This window comes from Falco peregrinus, chromosome 12, assembly GCF_023634155.1.
Source record: "Falco peregrinus isolate bFalPer1 chromosome 12, bFalPer1.pri, whole genome shotgun sequence".
Lineage (NCBI taxonomy): Eukaryota > Metazoa > Chordata > Aves > Falconiformes > Falconidae > Falco > Falco peregrinus.
Window position 1 is genome coordinate 19,001,270 of NC_073732.1, and position 21,409 is coordinate 19,022,678.

Here is a 21,409-nt window from a genome sequence, read left to right on the forward strand (position 1 = left end):
ATCGGAATACCAGGAAAAAGTCTGTTTTGTTAAAGTGTTACTAAAAAGTCATATTTAAAAGTGAAAAATGCTTAAGAAGTGCTCAGACTTACTACTAAGATAGATACAGCACCCCTTGGGATGACCTCTTCCACACAAAAGGGAATATTCATTATTGACCTTCAATGCAGTGAATCTATATAGAGCTGGCACAGCAAAAAGGCTGCTGCTGCATGTAATTTAATAAGCATAGATAGCAAAGAAAACAATGAAAGTGAACTGACCTGATGCTTAGCACGCTGAAATTTTGACCCTTCCTGCTCTTCATGCTGCACTGAGTTGGCTCTCTCCCTTACACTTCTATACCCAGGACTGGGTATAATGTACTCTTTTCCTATGTCGATGTCTTTCATCTTCTGTAAACGCCAGGGTTTACAAGTGTATTTTCCCCTCAAATATCTGAAAAATAATTAAATTCCACTTTAACTGGTGTGTCAGACATAGCATATACTTTTAGTCACCTATTTTAAAATTTCTTTTGAAATAAAAATCAAAAGGTAACTGTGAAAGAGTTATTACAACAGGACTGTAATAATGAGACTTCAAAAACCCACACAAGACTAGCTTCTCCTGAACTAGTTTAAACATACCCTGAGGTAACCGAACAGTACAATGATTCTCAATGCACTGGAGTACTGTCATACTTCCACCCTCAGAACTCTGAAATACAATTATGCAACCTGACAGATCAAATAACTGCAGCATTTAGTTGAAACCTTAACAAATATGCCTTGGAAGATCAAATCCCTGAAATAATTTGTTAGTTTCTGAAATCACACAGCTTACCAGTATGAAGTTTTGCAAGACTGACCTCTCTAGAGGTATCACACAATAAATTTAGTCCTTCTGCTAACACACTCTACAGAAAAATATATTATTTCTCTATAGTATTATTCACTTACTCTATAGGCTTGAACTATTATTAAGTATGAACAGGTTCAGGAAGGCATCACACATTTAGTGCCGCAGGTTTTCGCCTCAACCCATCAATGTGCACCGTAAGGTCACAGGGAGAATCAGAGTCCCGAAAAGACAATCACCCCCCACCGCAGGACTTTGCTCTTGCATTCTGTCACCTGCCTTCAACTAACGCCATCGAAGAAGCCTGATTAAGGTGGATTAGTCAGAATCTGCATCAGCGGGTCTGGCCCGGCGCACCAGGCTGCCAGCCGCCCCCCACTCCCGCAGAAGCAGCCTCCGTCCCCAGCCGCTGACACACGTCGCCTCCACCGCCGCCCCCCGGCTGCCCCCCAGGAGCCAGCCCCAGCCCACCGCCCCCCTTCGCAGCTCGGCAGTGCCCCCCACCCCGGGGCCGCATGTGTCAGCGCCGGGGGAGGATGCTGCAGAACCGCCGGCCCCGGGGCTGCTGCACCCTGCTGGCTCCGCATCCCTCCTGCAACAGGGATGCGAGACAGCCCCCCCGGCCTGCCGCCCCCGCACAACCCGGGGGGGGGAAGTCCCCCTCCCCGTGCCTGCGCCGCACCGGCGTAAACAAAACAGACCACACACACACGCCTCAGGGACAGAGCCCCCCGCCCCACTCGGGGCGGGACAGACAGCGACGGCTCCGAGCTCTCGGCGCGAGGGGGGCACAGGCAGCCCCTTCACCGGAGGGGGGACACCGGCCGCTTCACAGGAAAGCGAGGGCAAAGCCGCCGCCTCAGTCACGCGCAGCCCCCTCACCCACACAAAGGGCCGTTTCCCGCCCCGGCACCCGCCCCCGGTAACGGGCGGGGCGGCCCCGCTCACCTCCTCCCGGCGACTACCCCCGGTGTGGCTTCTCCACTCAGCGGCCGCGCAGCCAAACAACGTCCCTTATAGCGGTTCCGGCGGCCGCGCTGCGCCTGCGCGCCCCGGCGGGGGGGGGCTGCGGCGGCCGCTCCTGCCCGGCGCCCCACGGGAAACGCAGTCCGCGCCGCGCGCGAGCGCCCGCCGCCTGCCCGCCCGCGAACTGCGCTCTCCAGAGGGCCCCGCGCGTGCCGCCGCCGTTCGGCCCGCCTCGCCCGCCCGCGCCCAGCCCAGCCCCTTCCCGCCGCTCCTGCCCTGCCGCAGCGTGGGGGGTCTGGAACGTTCCCCGCCGGCCGGCGGTTGGGCTCGGCGCGGCGCGGCAGCAGTGACAATGCAGCGCGCCGCAACGCAAACGCGACGCGGTGCAGCGCGCTGTAACGCATTGCAACATAGCACGGCGCGGCGCAATGCAGCGCACTGCCGCGCGCCCGCCGGGACAACCGCGCGCCCAGCGGAGGCACCTGGCGCCGGGCGGGGGGCAGCGCACGGGGCAGCGCACGGGGCAGGCGGGTTCCCGCGCGCGGCCCCGGCGGCGGGAGCTGCCGCAGGGCGCTGCCCGGTGTGAGGAGGTGGGGCGGCGGCGGGAGCGGGCGGCCAGAGCGGGGAGCGGCGCCTCCCGCTGCGGCGGCGCCGCTGCCGGTTACCCACAGCGTTTCGGTCGGGGAAAGTGCGATCGTGGCCTTATCTGGGGCGTAACCTTCAGCCCGGCTGAGGTGGCGGAGCGGGCCGGGCCCCCCGCAGCCTGGAGCGGGACAAGCGGGGGGCCAGGAGAGCCCCTGCTGTGCCCCTCAGAGGGGGTTCAGACCGGCTGAAGGGACCGTGGACTTGCCCCAGGGCCTCCCCTGTGCCCAGGGAGCAGGGAGGGAGGCTGGGAATGGCCGAGGGGCGGCAGCGGCACCGGGCAGCCAGCCCCGCCTGGGGACGCAGCGGAGGAGGAGACGGGCAGCGCTGCGCTTCCTCAAAGGGCTGTAAATATCCTTAACAAACCCCGAGCTGTAGCTGCTTCCCTGCTGTGTTTAAATACTCTGTCCTCGGCTGACATCTTTCTACCGGCCAAATTCGGCTGATGTCTCGTTAAAGTGGTTTATGTAACAAGTGCTGGGTTGCACCGCAGTCCTTGCGCTCCTGTCAGGAATGTTTGTGAGAGTCAGTTGGATAGAAAGGCTGAAATAGACTCGGGTAAAGATGAGAGATGGGAATCTGGAAGTACAACTGGACCCAGAATATTCCTTCCAAGCCCACAGGCCAGCGCTACAGGTAAAAGGTGTCACCATGCAAGCAACAATTCAGGGGCATCCTGAAGGTACCAGAGCTCCCCAACACATACTGTTACACATCTTGCAGAGCTCCAACTCCATTTCTGGCAGAAATGAGAATTGGCTCCGTTGCAGGTGCTATAACATTTTGAGACAGTAGACCCAACAAACAGACACGTAGAAACAGGGCCCTTGCCATGGTACGGCAGCGGAGAGCACGCATGGCTGCTGCGTTTTCCTGCTGTCTGTTCCCCAGGATTCACAGTCATGCAGTTTCAGATTGGTTTGGCTGAGGTTTTATTGCGGAAGAAGCTGCAAAGTGCACGTCATGCTTTATAAATGCTATGTCCCGGGAAAAGGTGGATTTTAAGACAGAAGCCAGGAAGCAATTTAGAGCAAGTCTCAGAACAGTTATTAAACAGACCTTTGTCTGCATCAAACACACTGGAGTGTAGGGGTAGATATGTGCAGTTACTGAGCAGTGCAGTTAAACCACATAAACAGAAAGGACAGAGTATGAATGATGGAGAGAATTAAACTGTGTTAAAAATTCAAGGTGAATCACTTGTATTATATTTCAGGGTGTTGACCTGAAATTGTTCTGAGCCTGAGCGTGTCTTTGGCCCCTGGGCTGTGGAAGCAACCAGAGCTACTTTTCAGAGGTGCCTCACTGTTTTTGAGCTAATGACTTGTCGAAGCCAAGGCTCTGCATGATGTACCTAGAGGGAGGGAAGAACGGGAACCTCCATTATGTCAAAGTGGTTGCAAAATATGTTAGGAGAGATAATCAGAGAGTGTTGCTTAAGCCAAGGGAGCCAGGGCCCTGCCTACACATGCTCTGTCCTCTATCCCTCCAGTGCTGGAGCATATCTGAGAGTAAAAGGGAGGGCGTGAGTGCTAGTAGAAAACTGTGCTGATAAACAACAATGCATACACTCCACCCAGACTAGCTCTGGCCAATGGGCCGGCAGCAGCAGCATTTTCACACCTGTGGTCCTGGGAGTGTACATACACCCTTAGTATGATAGTAGGAGGAAAATGCTTATGTAGGCATAACCCACTTTTAAGTGCATCATGACTCTCCTCCAGCGTTTGTTCTAAAGGATATAAATGTACTAGTGCTACCAATCAGAGGAATTACAACTTCAGCTCCAGTATCAGCAGCTAATGCTTTTAATGCTGCAAGTCCTGGATTCTTCCCTGTGGGATGGCAGCTGTTACATAAACAAGGCGTGTACAGTATTAAAACTTGCCCTGATTCAAGATCCAGGATTTGTAGTAATCGGCCCTGACTGCAGCAAGAAAAGCACAGCCAGACCAAAGAGCCAGCCACAGTTGCAAAGCCATGGCCTGCAGACCATGTGGGTGAGGAGACCGCACCTGACAATCCATTTTCTTATAGATGTCCAGAATCTGCTCTCCTTCACCCCAAAACAAACATCAGCACATTTACAGCAATACTTGAAACCAACAGACTTGAGCCATTGGTGCTGATAATGGAGCACGTCCAGGCTGACCTGGAAAACCAAGACTCAATTTGTGGGAGTGAAGGTCTTTATTTATCCAACTCTCCTACTGTAGAGGAATGAAGCTGGGTTAATTAACATTGATAATATACAGCTGTGGCCTGGCTTCAGGGGTGCGGGTTTGCTGATGTGGATAAGGTGCAGCTGTAGCTGGTTCCTGTGAAGTGGTTAAATAGCTCTAAGGGGTAGAGAAGAGAGCAGCCAATGGAGAGGAGAAAGCAGTGTATGAAGAGAGGGAGATCTGGAAGAAGCAAAGGGAGGAGAGAGAGTGTGCCTGTGAGGAGGAGAGATAAGGAGAAGGCAGCAGAGGTGAGAAGCAGAGAAACTGGCCTGAAGGGTATGAAGAAACAGTATGAACAGTAGATGGACCTTTGGGACCTTATGGGGGATTGACAGGGTGTGCTAACTACTTATTGAAGTTAATTTGGTAGGTGATGGTAGAAGACCTTGTTGCAGCTGTCTAGTTTTGAGAGTGCTGTTACAATTGGTGCCCCATGTGAGGCTCAACCTCAGGACCTTCAGATTATGATGAGACTGAGTGTAATGAGTGGTGACAGCAATAATGGCTGTGCTGGGGGACAGCTGAAGTTTTGAACAGTGATGGTGGTGTCCAATGTAGCAGAGACAGGTGGGGATAGCCTGTGATCCAGATTACATTGAGATAGGTGGGAGAGCCTGGGGATCTGGATCAGACACTGGTAAAGGTGAGCCACTGGGATCAAAGAGAAGGAAGCCTGACTGCTATGGAGTTAAGAGACTAAGGGTAACAGGCAATAGCAGTGGAGTACATGGCAGTAGCCTGCAGCGGTGGTAAGTCCAGAGCAGGTCCAGCTAGACAGCAGCGATGGCTGTGCTGGGGGAAGGCACAGGAGCAGCATGGTGCTGTGGGTGGCTCCTGCTGTTGCTGCTACTGCTTGGCCTGGTGGTATTCTTTCCAGTGTTTATGTGCTTATTGAAGGTGTCTCCATTTGTAGAAGAAATGAGCAACCACAAGGATGTTGAGAAGCTTGTTGGGACATGGAGTAATGTATTAGTGCTGTATTCTAGATCTGCTGCTGTTCAAAAGCTCATTCAGGTTACTGTCTGGTGTGACCCAGGAGGTGAAAGGACGACATACTAGAAACTCATTAGAACTTCCCTCTGAAGAAAACAAAATCCCAGATTTCAAGAAAGCAGATGAGAAGAAAGGTGATCAGCCCCCAGAAGCTGAAAAATCCCTTCAATTTTATCTTGGGCATGTGTATGAGTTCAGGGACAAATTGTCTGGACTGTATGAGAACTTTATTTGTGGAAAAAGTTTTGATGGTTAAATACATAAGGCATGGAATGTTAAGAAAAAAAAGGAGTTCAGGGACAAGTTGTCTGGACTGTATGAAAAGTTTATTTGTAAAAAGGTTGTGATTAACATTTTATACCTTAGGTATTTAACAATAAAAAGGGGGAATTGTAGAGGAATGAAGCTGGGTTAACTAACATTGATAATATACAGCTGTGGGCTGGCTTCAGGGGTGGCAGGTTGGCTGATGTGGATAAGGTGTAGCTGTAGCTGGTTCCTGCCAAGTGGTTAAATAGCTCCAAGGCAGGGGTCCTCAAACTGCGGGCTGGATACAGCCCCCCAGGGTTCTCAATCCACCGCACACACCCCCAGCCAGGGGTCGGGGGGGGGGAAACCAGCCACAGATGACTTCGTGCCACTTAACCTGCACGCCAGACCCCTGATCTAAGGGGTATGGAAGAAGAACAGCCACTGAAGAGAGATCTGGAAGAAGCAAAGGGAGGAGAGGGAGTGCCTTGGAAGAGGAGAGACAAGAAGGCAGCAGTGGTAAGAAGCAGAGGAAATGGCCTGAAGAATAAGAAACAGTACGAACAGTAGATGGACCTTTGAAACCTTGTGGGGGAGTGGTGGCTGTGCGGGGGCAGGGCATACTAACTACTTATTGAAGTTAACTTGGTAGGTGATGGTAAAAGACCTTGTTGCAGCTGTCTAGTTTTAAGAGTGCTGTGACATCCTACCACATCTTTCCCCATAGGTTCTGGAGGACCTGGTTCTGCCTCTTGGGGAATACAGAGCACATGCTGCCCAGGTGACAACTGAGATGAACCTTGGATGGAAACAGACCTCCTTTCAGGAGGTGCTCCAAGCTTGAGGAGCATTGCAGTGCTAGTTTGGGTTCACAGCACTGCAATTAAGACCGGAATCTCAGATGCACAAGCCTGTTAGACACATGACTTCAGAGCGGAGAGTTACTTGTGTACTGATGAGACCCAAATGCCTGGCAGGCCCAGAAGGCACTGGCTGCACAGGTTGGGTGGGGAGTGATGGAGTGGAGTAGTCATTGCAGGTTTTTGCCAGTAGTAAAACCAATGAGGTGCTAGGATGAAACAGCTTATCTCTTTGCTCCGAAGGAAAAGCTGTCCCCCAAAGAACCAGCAAGATGTGATTGGCCTAATGACCATGGAGATACGTGGAATACCAGGAGATGCCTTGGGCTAACAGGAGCATAAAGCTGTCATATCAGGCTTGCCACCTGCCCAGCACCTCCTTCCAGACCTGGGGCTCTGCAAGGCTGGCTGGGGAACACAACATGCTTCAGTCAGAGTGGATGGTGCTGGAAGAGGTATCTTCCTTTGACACAAATCTCTATGTCCTTGCAGAGAGCTAGTTTTCCCTCTCTCCCAAATCTCCTTTCCTATGTACCTCGTACACAGAGGACACCTTATCCTTCCCTGCTGGGCTGCCTGGTCTTGACTGCTGAGGCTTGCATTTTCAGTACAAGTTTCCTGGGTTCAGCCCTCCTGATGAGCATGCTGACAGTTGTTATGCTTGCTGGTGCTTTTTTACACTCCTGCTCATCAGAGCCCTCAGCCATGAAGTGCAGAACTCAGAAATCAATTGGACATCTTAAGTAAAAGTCCCATGACCTCAAATTTAGCCTGAAGTGCTGCAAACCGTAACAAGTCCAGAAATAGGGAAGTCTGGAGGGACTGCGTTCATCAGCTTGTACCTGATTCTCTATCCCTGTGCAGTGCCCAATCTTTTATTACCCATCATTTCCAGGTCTCCCTCCCACACACATTCAGGACTTTGAGCTCTCAGAGCAGGCTGAAAGATTTCCCATTGCATTGCAGTGACTGCAAGGCACTCTTTCAGAAAGCAGTAATTAAGCCTCAGCTGGGCTGCATTTCTCTTTCCTGGGAGCTGCCAACCCATGTGGGCAGCTTGGCTCAGGTAGGTACAGGCTGCCTACAACTGGAGAATGGAGAGACATCATTACTCATTTTCCTTTGTATCTAATATTCGCCTTCACAGTTTAAGAGGAAGAGGAAAATGTTTGTGGCAAAAGCATCAACAAGAAGATGACTGAGAATAGTCATTCTTAGTCCATTATCCTTAAGTTCCAGAGTTAACATCCCATTGAGGAGACTAGGAACCAGTGTGGTACTTGTAGCAGGGCTGTCAGAGACTGCTTGATTTGCTCAACTATTCCCCTCTTAGATCCCACTAGCATACAAAATGTTTCTGGACATCAGTGGACTGTTTGTCTCATGAAAACCACAGCCCGGTTTCCTGCAAAGACATTAATAATCAGCAATAAAGTTGTTGCATAAGAGGTCATTACTTGTTACAGCCAGAAATGGGTAGGGTTGCCTTTAGTTTGAGAAGTTATGGTATCTAATGGATTTGGTCATGGCTTGTGATTGAAGAACAAGAAGAGTCACAAATATTCACTGCATATATTTAGTGCTGCTGGCACCTGAGTCTTCCTAAAAATCCTGCCGCTGTGTGCAGGGTCTGAGGAGGCTCATGGCCACTGCCCTCCAAGCTGCCTGTGGCAACACCTGGTTAGGCATGCCTGTCCATGCCAGGTGTCTCCCTACCTCCTGGACTGCACATGCTTATCCACAAGACTATGCACACACCACCATACATGCTTTGTGCCTACCTGGCTCCAACTAAACCCACGCCACAGAGCTATTAACCTCCCTGTACGAGCCTGATATGAAGCCCTGCTCCCCTCTCCTGGTTGTAGCTGCACACAAAAGGGTTAGCAGGGTTAGGGCATGAAAGACCCAGTGCCGTGAACCAACCGTTTCCTGGAACTCGGCATTTGCTGCTCTGATTTTCAGGGTGTGTTCAGACATAGGACCTTGTGGGATGCTTAAGACCTAAGCAATGCCCCAGGGACCTCTTGCTTTGCAGCATGGACACTTTCTGAGCTCCCACCTTTTCATTACTGCAGTCTCATTGTGCTTGCAGCTCTGCAAATGACTCATTCAGACAGTCAAGTTCATATGCTTTATGTTGCTTCAGTGCTGAGCAATCTGTGTTGCAGATCAGAAACTGGAGAGAGTGGAGGCCAACTCATGCAGCACAGTAGGAAGCCATAATTTTCCCACCCTTCCCCCAGAAAAATACGGAACTGATGTATTTGGACCTAGAGAAAAGATGAATCTTTCCCTTTCCTCCTGACCTGTTTTAGGCAGGAGTTCATTAATATCTTAATATACTTGTGCATTCAGCTTTCCTGGAAATGAACTGTACTTGCTTGATGTTTGTGCAAAACTGTCAGCAGTGTGGGCGTTCAAACTGTGACTGTGTTTCAAAGGATAAGGCTCCTGGGCTGATTCAGGGGGTGATAACACTGCAGGCTACTGTGGTACTGCCCATCATCTTCAGTTCACGTGTGAGAATGAACCTTACTTGCCAAGCTAACAGTATCTTACTCTCATTCTCAAAAGCTTCTACAAATAGCCATGCTTTTGCAACAAATGCCTTTCAGTGTTATTTTATATTTTTTAGGTTTTGGTCACCCTGCCCTATTTCTGCAGCAATTATGCTTGTCAGGGTACAGAAGTAAAAGTTGTAATACTGTGCTGTATCACACAGATTAAATTTGTTTTGCAATTCATCATTCAGGTCAGGAGGAGAGAGCATGGGAAAAGTGCACAGCTTATTTCTTATGCTACTTTCTCTGGGCTTTGGGAGGGTGGGACACAAATAACACCCTCCCAGCACAATCAGCAGCAACTAATTCAAAACTTTTTTTCTTAGAGGGAAAAGCTAGACGCTCTCAAAGCTGTTGCAACACTGAAAGTGTAATCCAGTCCAGCAAACCAGTTCAAGGCAGTTCATCTCTAGACTGATTGCTCGATCTTTCTTCTATAAACCTGATGATTGAGAGGACAAGATCAGTTCAAGGGCAAAGCACTGCCCAAAGACCAGAAGCCAATGCAGACCTGTACACAGCAGCAAGTTGTGTGGTTCCTACAGCTTGTACCACACCCATGGTTAATGAGTAATCAATAGAAATCAGCAGTACGGGCCAAACTGCTGCACAGCACAACAGACTGGAGCCTTGGCTGTGTTGGACAGCCAGTTACTTGACAAAGTTAGTGGAAAGGCCAAACAATGCTACAATCAAAAGCTAGAGATGTGTCTGGATGAGCATTAACAGGCTGGGATGCATCCTAATTACTCCACTCTGGTTTTGGCAGTTACCTCCTTTTACCTATTACCCATAGTCTGCAGATGTGCAGTAGTGGCTTTGCTTAGTCTGCAGCACTAAGCATCTGTGGAGGAACTCCTGTAACCCTTCCCCGAGACCGGTCCAGGATTGTCCCCAGGCCAGAGCATAAGGAGAGGACAACAGGCACATCAGAGTGGTGTGTCCAGTTCAGGCTGCTTTTCTGGAGCTGGTTTTGGGCTGGCCAAGCAGCTGTGGCTGGAACCATGCTGGACACAGGCTGTGGCAGGGGAACTGGTTTAAACCTTACAAAACCTTGAGATGACAGCCAGAGCATGACACAGCATGACCTTCCCGTCGGCTCCCAGGGACATGGTCACAGCCCGCTGCCAGGGTAGGGCACGCTCTGTCCAACCCTCTTGTGCCTCTGCAAACACAGAGCTGTGGGCTGGCTGAGGTGACGGTGTCACTACTTCCAGCTGTGTGGAAACAGCAGAGCCTGACATAGCAATAAGGTCACTCAGCTGGCCTGTAGTGGGATGTGTGGGTTTTTTACAGCGTATGTGGCTGTACAGGGCCTGCTAGATGGGCACCATCGGGGCGTACCATGGAAAAACAATGTGTGGATGCAGCTGTGACAGCCCCATGTAAGCATGCAAAGTGTTCTCTCCTGCTGTTCGCCCTGCCAGCACCCACAACACTGCTGCCCCTCCGAGCAGCTCCTGGTTCATGAGGTGCACATCAGGCACAGACAAGCACCACCTCTTTGATCTTCCAGCAGATAAGGAGCTTGTCAGTAGCCATGTCTTCCCTCGCATTCCCCCGAAACCCTCCCCATCTCCAACATCTGCTGTGAAGTGACCCTGTCAGGATCCATCCAAGATCTCAGTCATGCTGTGTAGCAGTGACATCCAACACCTTCCTTTGCTGCTCTCTCCTCCTCCAGGACATGGTTTGTGGGTGCCATTAGCTCTCTCACCACCTGCTCTCATCCTCTGCAGAGATGCTTATTGATGATAGCTCAGCTGGCCATTATGTACCTCACATCTGTGCCAGCCACACTCCTGGGAAGATGAGATGTTTTCCTGGTGTCTGGCAGTGGGTCCGTAAGGAAAGCAATGCTGCAGAGACTGCCGCTACCACTGGAGTCAAGGTCTCTGTTTCCCCACATGTTCTCAAGCCCTTGAGCTTTTCTGTAGCACATCCTCTGCCACACAGCCTAGCACATGCTACCAGGGAACCACCAACCTGTGTTTGCCCCCGTGGTCCCAGGCATCCCTCCAAGGTGCATGGGAAGGATGAGCCAGCCTCAGTGAGCACACGGCAAGCAGCCTGTGGGGACAGAGGCTTTCTGTCTCATTGGGAACACCGAAAGCAACATGAACAAAAAGGGCTTCAAAAAAAGGAAGAAAATAATTAAAAATGCTGGGAGCCCCTGATGGTGTCTGGGATCCCATGTGGAAGAGAAGAGGCCAGCTGGGATGCCAATTTTGGAGCTCATCAGTGTGATCAGCCAGTTTTAGAAGCAAATGAGGACAGCCAAGGTCAGAGAGTGTTGGGCCTCTGGGACAGTTACTGTGCAGCTGAAAACTGGGAAAATGGGGAAGCTGTGAGTCAGACAGCACCGTCCTTGCCAGCGCAGCTGGTGCTGGGGCTCTCCTGAATGCCATGGTGGCCAGTTCGCAGGGGCCGGCCCTGCTGCACATGGGGTGATAGGAGCAAGGAGCTGTTTTTTGGAGACTCCTGCGTGGGGTCACAGGGGAAAGCAAGCAGCTCTGTGTCTAAACAGCAAGGGGATGGGAACTCAAAGCAGCAGTGTGTCATTAGTAGGGCTTAGGGAGACTCACTCTGCTCTGTTGCTGGGGTAGAAAAGGAGAGACAGTTGTCTCCTGCTTTCTTCCCCCAGGAACAGCAGGATTGGTTTCCTGGGGGCTCCTAAGACAACCTCCCTTGTGTGCATCTTGTTTTGCTGAACTAATTGCTTTTGCTTCCCCGGGAAGCTCTGCCTGAACACCAGCAGCCATGCTGCAATGCCACCAGACACCCAGGTGCCTGTGTGCTCAGGAGCCCCACGATCCCCTCCACCTCCACTCCTTACTAACCCCAGCACCCCCAGGGCTCAGTTAGCTGTTAACCCCAGCACCCCCAGGGCTCATTTAGCTGTTAACCCCAGCCCCGCCAGGGCTCTGTTAACTCTGTGAGACTGGCACAGTGAATGGGAGGTGAGCACATGTGTCCTGAGGGACTCTTGGCCCCCAAGTGAAGGGCTAGAGCCACAGTGCAAGGAGGATGGGTCTCGGGCTGGGTGGCCACAACATTCGCTCATATCTCCTCTTGTTGCATCAGCTGGTGGGACCATGGGTACCACTGTTGTGGAACACCAAAAAGTTTGGATAAAGCCTAGGCGACAGCCTGGGTTATCCAAGGCAAAGCTTGTAGTGAAGATGTACCCCAGAAGGAAATACTGATCAGTCTGAAACCTTGAGGCTGTTTATTGAAGCTGCAGAAATCCCCAAACGGGAAGGCATGTGTCTGGAGCAGGTTTGCTTTGCCAAACAGCCTTGTCATGTGCGTGTCCCATGCTCTGCAGGTGGGGGAGAGTCCCCCAGCTGTTTCTGAACCACTAATAGGAAAATCACTGTCTGTAATCATAGCTCGATCATGTCAACTGGAAACAAAGCACTCCGGCAGCTGCGTGCTGCTCTCCATCACGACTTGGGAGGACAGGAACCTTCCCAGCCACGGCTGCAGAGATGAGGCCAATGCTCAAGGAGTGAGAAGCGGCTCTAGGGTCTGCAGCCTGGTTAACACAAATCACAGCCCCACAACCCTAATAACAAACCCAGCCTAATACTGATAACCAAAGCATGGCCCAACCTCCAGACCCCTGTGCTCTCTCCCCAGGACTGGGAGTGCAGTGGGTAGGAGTGAGGGGATGTAAAGACTAGAGGCATCAGGACCACCTCCTTCTGCATGTGGTTACAAGGATGGGAGCAGGGTGACAGTGCTGGGGTGATCCTGGGGTGATCCCCAGCTTGTTCTGTGACTACAGCTGTATCGCATTGTGAACTCATGGCTCAGTTCCTCCTCCTAAAAAATGTGTGGCTGCTGGAAACTGTGACAGAGGTAAAGGAGAGTCAGTGTACGAAAAGCAGAGCAAGATCTCAGACCACTGCTGTGCAAAAGATCCTCCCCGTCAGTGAGCATCTGGCTTCCTCTTAAAGACAGGAGATTAAACCAGTTTGAACTAATGGAAAATACCCTGTTCAGACCCAGCTCCTTGTCGGAGTGAGGTGCACGTAGCATCAATCACCAGCTGCTCCTGCTTTGAAAATACAGCAGCTCTTCATGTGGGTGGGAAAAATGAGCTCAAGCATTGCACGGGCTTTGCAAATCCTATGCTGCCGCCTCTGTCTTTAAAAAAAAAACAGGGCTTGCTCTCTGCAGTGCACTTAATGTGGCTACAGTCTGATATGAATTAAGTCCAGCTTTCAGTGTTGGCTTGTTGCTTTTCTATTTCCTTGGTGTGTTTGCGGTGGTTTGTACTGAGGAATACACAGAGATGGTTTAAAACACATTTTACTGCAGGTGTTTATCAGATCACACGCTGATGTCCTGTGAATGCAGGCAGAAATACAATTTAGATCAAGTTTCTAGCTGAACATCTGAGTCACCTATAGGTAAGAGTAGGTCTGGGTGATGTCTGTGTGCAGGGGTGATCCCTCCACCGTGCAGCAAGGGGAGGGGAGAGGTGAGCCCTGCCTGAGCATTCAGGGCTGCATGCTCTGGACTCTCTTCTTGCGTCAGGGCTGAGTTACTACAGTCGTAGTGTCTTTGGGCTTACCTTTGGCCTGTTTTGCACTTCACGTCATTGCAGACACCCCTTCAAAGCCCAGGCCAGCCCTTTACACATGCCTCTACCCAGGAGGTTGTTCGTGTATCTGCACTGCAGGGATCAGAGCTGTCAGGTTATCTCTCAGGGCCAAGGACCAAAGCTGAGTATTACAAACATACTAAGGGTGTTTATTCCTATATATCCTATGGGCACTGCAGCCATGTGTGGAGTCCTTTTTTGGAAGTGGTGGGTCCAGACAGCCCCAGAGGCACTGCAGCCCAGATCTGACAGCGTGCATCAAGCCTGGCTGGGTCAGGAGCTCTGTGAGTGCCAAGGAGGGGGTATATTGCTGCCCCGCGGAGATAATATTTTAATTCCATCTCAGGTTACTGCATCAAGCAAGGAACAATTTGGATAACTACAAGGTGGCAGGTATTAAACCTTGTGACTGATGGTGTCACCAGTGCTTCAGAATGTGGTTGATTGCAAAAGGATGAAAAGAAGTAGAAATAATACATCTGTTCAGGGCACCCAAGCCAGCACTCGAAGGAGAGTGCTGCAGATAAGCAGAGGCTGGGAAGCCATTCCCAGAGACAAGATATCTCAACTGCCTGTGCCTAATACTCCCACTGATGTGACAGAAAAGTGGTGGGAGCACTGCAATGAATTCCTCAGCATATCTTAGTTGTAGACCCTCATCACACGGCTTAGCGCATTGCATTATAGCATTATTAATTGCTTTGACCTGGAAGAAATGGAAAAAAGAACCTCTAATCCAAGAGACTCAATTTTTTTCTAGTTTATAGTATATTACCTTTTCTTTGGTATCTACCACAGCTGGAACCAGCACATCTACGCTACCAGGAAAAAGTCATTGATCAGCTACTTCTTCTACTTTTCTGCAACCATGTGCATATTACATCTTGAAATATATCCCTGACAAATTAAAAGAAGTGTTGGAATGAGTCCATGGGAAACATAAGTTCAGTAACCAGATCTGTAGTGTACAACACCTGTCAAGATAACGTGATCTCTCACCGGCTTTGCTATGAGGCAAGGGGGTTGCTGCGTTCCCCTGAGAAAGTTCCTCTCCTCTCACTTTATTAATTAGATCTGAAGGCAGCCCTAACACAAAGCTTTTCTGAAACAAAACTCTGGGTGCATGAGCAACTGAATGGATCCTTGAAATGGCACAGCTACTGAATATTACTCAGCTCACAGCCATCCCTGGAAATGTGAAGCCCCTTGGGCTGAGAGCTCTGATAAATGTGTGGAGCTCCAGGCTCGTAGGAATGGAAGGGTTAAAGGAAATGTGCCCTCTCCTCTGAACAGGGCCCTTGCAGGAAAGGCAGTGATCAGAGCACAGATAGCTGTGCCTTGATCAAAGCTCCCCCTGCTTCTGGCAGCTCAGGCGGTGGGAAGCAGGGCTGCCTCCTTCTTGAAATTATGCATCTGGTGCTGGCAGGAGGGATGGACAACTCCTCCCTCAGCATCTCCTCCAGGCAGGGCTGGGACTGCCCCCGGAGGGGATGCTGCAAAAGCCCTTTTCCTTCCCTGGACAAGGTGAGGGATGAGGAATAACCCTGCCCTCTGCCCTCACACAGGAGAGCAGAGCAGCCCCATCTTGGAGCAAGGGAGCAGAAACAGAGCAACAAATCCTGGTGGCTGCTCTGTGCTCTCTGTCGGTGGCATAAGGCCCCCACGTGGGAGGGAGTGGAGGCATGGGCTGGAACCAGCAAGGGAGCTCTGGAAATGAGGCCCTGGGTCAGAGAGTGGCCAGCCACCCTCCTTCTGGGTATTTTCCCTGGCTGTGTAGAGCCAGGGACTTCCCTCCATGCCCCTGGCAGCCCTGACTTGGCACCGTGGGTTTGGGTCTCATGATGCAGGTGACACCAGGTCCCGTCTCTGTAACCCTCTGCAGCATGGCGTTTCCCTGCCCATCCCCACAGTCCCAAGGTTGCAGTCACCCAGCCTCATGTCTTGCTCAGCCCTTTGTTTTTCCAAAGGAGACATCTTTTTCTCTCTGGCTCAGCCCATGAATCCCTTCCTAGCAGACGCTGTTATTACTGAGGTGTGAGCCTCTCTGGGCTACCCTTACATACGTGCTTGGGAAGGGCTGTTCCTAGCTTCTCCTGCTACAGGAATCCACGTGGATCAGAGCTGGAAAAAGGTTAGCTGGGAAAACAGGAAGTAGCTCTGCTGCCTCCCCACTTGTGCACCACTGAACTGGGAAAGGGAACCTGCTCCCGTGGCTCAATGCAGAGCCAGATGGGAGCACAAGGCAGGGGGTAAACCCTGGACTAACGTGGGCTTTGAAGGCTAGGGACCCCAGGGAAGGAGGTGTTACCACTTGTAGCAGTGGTGCATAAAGTTGTATGTGAACAAGGAACAGAAATAAAGGAAGTATTATTCTGCAGACTTGCTCAGGGAGAAAGGGGTCTGGATGTTTGTGCTCATACAGTGCTGGGACTGGGTTCCTGCATGACTGGGAGTGCTGGTTCCCATGACTCCTCCAGCACTGTCCCAAGTGAGAAATGCGTTTCACTCTTCAGAGTTGAGCAGCTTCTGGGGCCGTGCAGAGTGGGGCTGGGGCACAGGCCAAGCCCACATGGCCACCGACTCATTTCCCACCCCTGGGCAGGGTGTCCTTGCTGAGGTGGCTGAGGAGCCTGCACCTGCCATGCCTGAAGCCTCATCAGTCTCTGAGAGTGAGTGACTGGAGAGATGAATCAGCAAAGGATGGAACCAGAGCATGAGCAGCAACAGCAGCAGAACAGCACGCCCATGCCCCTGCATCTGCACATGGGGGACACTATGGTTACCTGGGGAACACCGTGTCTGCAAGCTGGATGTGAGCACCATTGCTCTGGGGCTGGTGTTTCTCCTTGTGAGAGTACCTGGTGAGGGATGATGGAAGCAGTGTCCTGAAAGGTGCATCCTATCACACAGACTTCATCCAAGAGCTACCTAATCAGCCTGGAAGTAACCGTTGCTTCCTGAGGCCATGGGGAGAGAGCAAAACCATTGCAGTAGGGAGAAACTGGAGCAAGGCTTGTAAAGTGCTGGAAACAGCTAAAATACCCAGGGTGATATAGCCTACAGCCCAGTCTGTGTCTGTGAGGGGAGAACCTGGGGCCAGGAAAAGCCCCAGGGAAGAAGTAAGTTAGAAGTTTACTCCAGGATTTAGCTGTGCTTTCCCTGCCTCTCCTCTCATTTCAGGTTCCTGAGCTCCAGGCAGGGTTGGTCAGTGGCAAACTGTCACATGGATGTCCCTTCTCTAAGCAGTGGGGCACTTCTGGTGTCCCCTGTCCCTCCAGAGAGACTTGTGCCACCTGTAGGGAACCTGCTCAGCCTGGCATACCTGCGTGGTACCCAGTGGCACAGGATAAACATCCACCAGCAGCATTCCCCTGTTGCACTCTGCTCACCATGGATGCTCTGCTCCTTGCAACGGGACCCCCCAAGTCCTGACACCACATTCTGGCAGCTGGGGAGGTGCCAGTGCAGCAGCCATCTCTTTCATTGCCCATTCCCTCTGGCACAGACGCAACACGAAGCACAGGGCATCTGAACTACAAGGAGCTGTGGCGGCTCAGAGCTCAGGCAGAAGTAATGCATCCTCCCTTTTAGCAGGTGAATGATGCAGTGCCCAGCATCTTGCTGGTAGAAGGTGGCACCAGGGACTCCTGCAAGTGGCACCCTAGGGCAGGTGGAAACCTAGGGGGACACAGACAGGGTGGCCTCATGTCTTTGCCTCCCCTTCTCAAGGCTGCCAACTGAGGAGCAGCAGTGTGCTGAGAGTGGAGGAAGCCCAGCAGTTCATCTGGCAGAAACCCTCTGCTGAGAAGCGCTGGAGAGGCCCAAATGAGCAAAGAGTGGAGGAATAGCCTGTGAGTCAGCGTCCCTGCTGTCTGCTTAGCCAGAGCCCAGGGTGTGGGAGGGAGGGAGCAAAAAGGAAGGGTCAGGAAGCAGAGTCCATCTGGCTTTCATGTTTGCTGACTTACTTGTGGGCTGCAGTTTTCTTTTTACCTGCAGGACTTGGTTCAGTGCTCAGGGAAATCTTGTGTCAGCCACAGAGCTGTTCAGGCATGCAGGAGGGCTGGACAACATGAGCACGTCCTGGCTGTTGCCTACCCCTTCTCTCAGGGGCAGGAGCTCCTCCAAGGGTGCTTGGGGCAGACAGACTCCTCTCTACACCTGGCAAGCGAGCATCAGCCATCCTGGGTAAGCTGAGGACAGCCCCCTGAGCCCAGACACCCTGTTCCAGGGTTCATTGCCTGCCCCTGTCACCTCTAACACTGAGTGGGGATAGCCCCAACCAAACCATGCTCCCTGCCAGCATAAAATGGGCCAGGAAGAGATGAGTTTAGGCACTAATTGCATCCCTGACCTTGAACTGAAATGACACACATCTCATAGCTCTGTGGAGGCACCAAAGAATGCTCCAGGGCCATCAGAGCTGCCACCAGGCACGACATGTGACGGGAAATCAGCCTCATGCTAGGTACATAGTTTCTCCATGCAGACCCCCTGTATTCCTCCTCATTGCAAGTCTCACCACCCTGGGGATCCCCTGACACAGGTCCCACTCAGCCCTGATGAATGTGGAGCCCCAAAGCTGTCTAAAACAGGACCAAATCTAGAGCTGCCTGCCAAGGCTTAGCAATGCCTCGTGGGCCATTGTCTGTGTAGAGGGGAAAAGCCAGGGAGCAACCAAATGCTCAGAGAAGACAACAAACAGAAAAGAGAGAAGAGCTAAAAGTGTAGGAACAGGGACAAGGAGGATGCCCCAGAAAGCAGAGCATCCCCACCACACTCATAGTTCCCAGAGCTGGTGGATGCTGCCCCATGATGCTCTGTCCAAGCACATCCAAGGATGAGGGAGTAAGAAAACACCCCACAGTCTATGCATTTTCCTACCCCTTGCCCAGCCACTGTTAGATACTGGGATTGATGGGTCTCCAGTCTAACCCAGTCCAGCCTCATTTCAATTTTTGTGAGCTAATTTCAATTTTAAAAGCTCCCCTGGAATTATATCACTACAGAAAATGTTTGGCCTGGATGCTACTGGCCTGCAAGTCCCTGGTGAAACCGAAGGGAAATGTGTGTGCAAAGCCTGAGGAATATTTATCAGGCTGATTTTGAGTTCAGTTCATTAGCAATTACCTTGATTTGTCTTCCCCTGCTCTTGCCAATTTACCAGGGCAACGTCTTGGAAATTTGCCTCATTTGGAGAGAACAGGATGTAATTAGCCAGATAATCTGCTGATTCTTTTGCCAAGCTCTGTATGCCCGGTCTTGACATGGGCAGTGGCTGTGCAGGCTGGATCAGACCTGATTTCTGGCGCTGCTTATGCACTTAGTGCCACGTAGGCAGGAAGGAAGATGCTGTCCTGCCCTCAAGCAATGACAAATCCACCTCTTGGATTGTTCCTCAAGCTGTAACCCCTGGGCTGAAACCATCTGGGAACTTCTGTTCTGGGGTTAGCTTCTTTGCCAAGGCAACAGGATTCCCAAGGGTAAGAGGATACCTATTTTTTAAAAGGATGGGGATGATTTATTTCCCTAGAGCAGGTATTTTCTATTTTCTCATTGTGTCCATCCTTGCTGCTTTATTCCAAACCACTAGATAAGGTCAAGCAACACAGCCGCAAGGTACGGCACAGCAAGGGCTCAGTCACAAGTTGCTGGGCGCAGATGGCACCACATAAGTGATGCTTGAACATTTTAACTGGTAAGGGAAATTTCAGGGAATACCCAGTGCTGCAGAGTCCTTCAGGAGACAGAGGAGACTGTTTTCTACTATGTCAGTCATGAACCTGCAATTCAACCAGTGAGAATCAATGCTGCACGTTGCATATTACATTCTTCTCCCTCTCACCAAAGACCCCTCAGCACATAGACTGTAGGTCTACAATTGAGTTGTGCGTCCCTTAATTTCCCGTCACCAGGATGGAAAGGCCATACCACGTGCCTTGGGCTGATACGTGTGTGTCAGTTTCCACCCTGGGGAAGGGCCCTGCATTGGAGGCAGGGGTGCAAGTGTCCTGTGTTTCGCTCAGGATCACAGATGAACTGTGTATGAGCCCCTTGAGTCTCTGGCTTGAGTCAGTGGGTAGGTGCAGAGTTGCCAGCAGATGAGACCAGTGAGGGCCAGAGCAGGGGGTCATAGTGGGTCAGTTTATGGGAATGAGGGACAAGAATCCAAGAGAAGCTGGTGAGAAGACAGAGCAGGGGCTATGAACACCTGTCCTGTGTGGAGAGGGGCAGAAGTGTGACAATGGGGCAGGGCAGTGAGCACCAGGTTGTGCAGCACCCGGCACTGGTAAGGGCCCTCCTGCCACCGGGCTCGGGGCTCTCCACAGCCCTCCTGCTGCCAGTCCGTTAGGAGCTCCGTGGGGAAGTCTCTCAGCCTGTTTTCCTGGTTTTGAATGCAGGGGTTGTCACACAGTTTTCTCTAGCTGAAAAATGAGCAAGCAGCAGTGCTGTGTGAGCTGTGCCAGGTAGGAGGGACTGACGCAGCACTGTCACTGGCAGCAGAGAGACGCAGCAGAGGAGGGATTCAGCCGATGGCATAATTTCCATGCTAAAGACTGTATGCGGCTGACCCCCTTCTGAAGGCCAGGCCAATATTGAAGCAGATTGGGAGGGACAACCAGACCTGCATGAGGGCAGAGCCTGGGCTGGGGCAGGGGTGGCTGTGTGGGATCAGGATCCATGGAACTGACAGTACCTGGGCAGGGGGCACAGCCAGACATCGTCACCTGGAGCACCCAAGGAGGGGCTGCTTGGCCAGGCTGGGGAGAAGACAAATGCCACCTTCACCCCCAGAAACCATGTCTGCTTTCCTCCCCCGCCTCTGAAGTGTCTCTGTGTGGGCTCCCAGAGGTTCCTCAGGGACTGTGGGTTTTGGGGATAACTCCGTGATGGAAGGCGTGTGCGCTAAAGGGCTGGTTGCAGCAAGGCTATCCCTTGCAAAAACAGCAGCTGGACATCTGGAAAAGCAGCACAAACACATCACAGCTGGGAAGAGTATCGAGAACACGTAACTGTTCCCAAACCTGGAAATCCCGGGGGTCACACCCGAGCACTACGCGCCCCGAGGTGACCCGGGGGATGTCTGTGCGGGAGATTCAGACCTTCCCCTGGCCTCTGCCCTGCTCCCGCGGGCCCTGCGGGCCAGCAGCGCTGCTGCGGCCCCTGCGAGGGGCCGGCTCCCACAGCCCCGCCTGAAGAACACCCGTTCGGCACCGGCGGGCCCGCGGCTGGCGGAGGGGGCGCCGGGCTGGGGAGGCGGCGAGGAGCCCCCGCACCCCGCCGGGAGCCGCCCTGCCCGCCTGCGCTCTGCGGGGCTGGCGCACGCAGGGCAGCGGGGACCCGTCAGGGCCCGCCCGGCTCCCCGGGGCCGCGAGGGTGGGGCCCGCGGCCGCCGCCAGCCGCGCTGTCCCCGCCGAGCTCCCGTCGCTGCTTCCGGCGCCGCTTCCGGCGCCGACCCGGAAC

General features: G+C 52.2%; 1 protein-coding gene across 9 annotated transcripts in view; it reads right to left on the bottom strand.

The window, feature by feature from the left end:
- Nucleotides 1–1,972, bottom strand: part of ABCC5 (ATP binding cassette subfamily C member 5) — a 49,220-nt gene extending 47,248 nt beyond the window's left edge. Inside the window, exons 1-2 of one of the 9 annotated variants that reach the window (XM_055817006.1) lie at nucleotides 1,789–1,972; nucleotides 264–438 (exon numbers count right to left, since the gene is read on the bottom strand). In XM_055817006.1, the coding sequence (XP_055672981.1) occupies nucleotides 264–392 (129 nt within the window). In that variant the 5' untranslated portion in view covers nucleotides 393–438; nucleotides 1,789–1,972. Of the gene's footprint in view, nucleotides 1–263; nucleotides 439–994; nucleotides 1,163–1,788 lie in introns of those variants that run through there. The other 8 variants (XM_055817007.1, XM_055817008.1, XM_055817009.1 and 5 more) reach the window with 8 other exon arrangements.
- Between the last annotated feature and the right edge of the window lie 19,437 nt (nucleotides 1,973–21,409).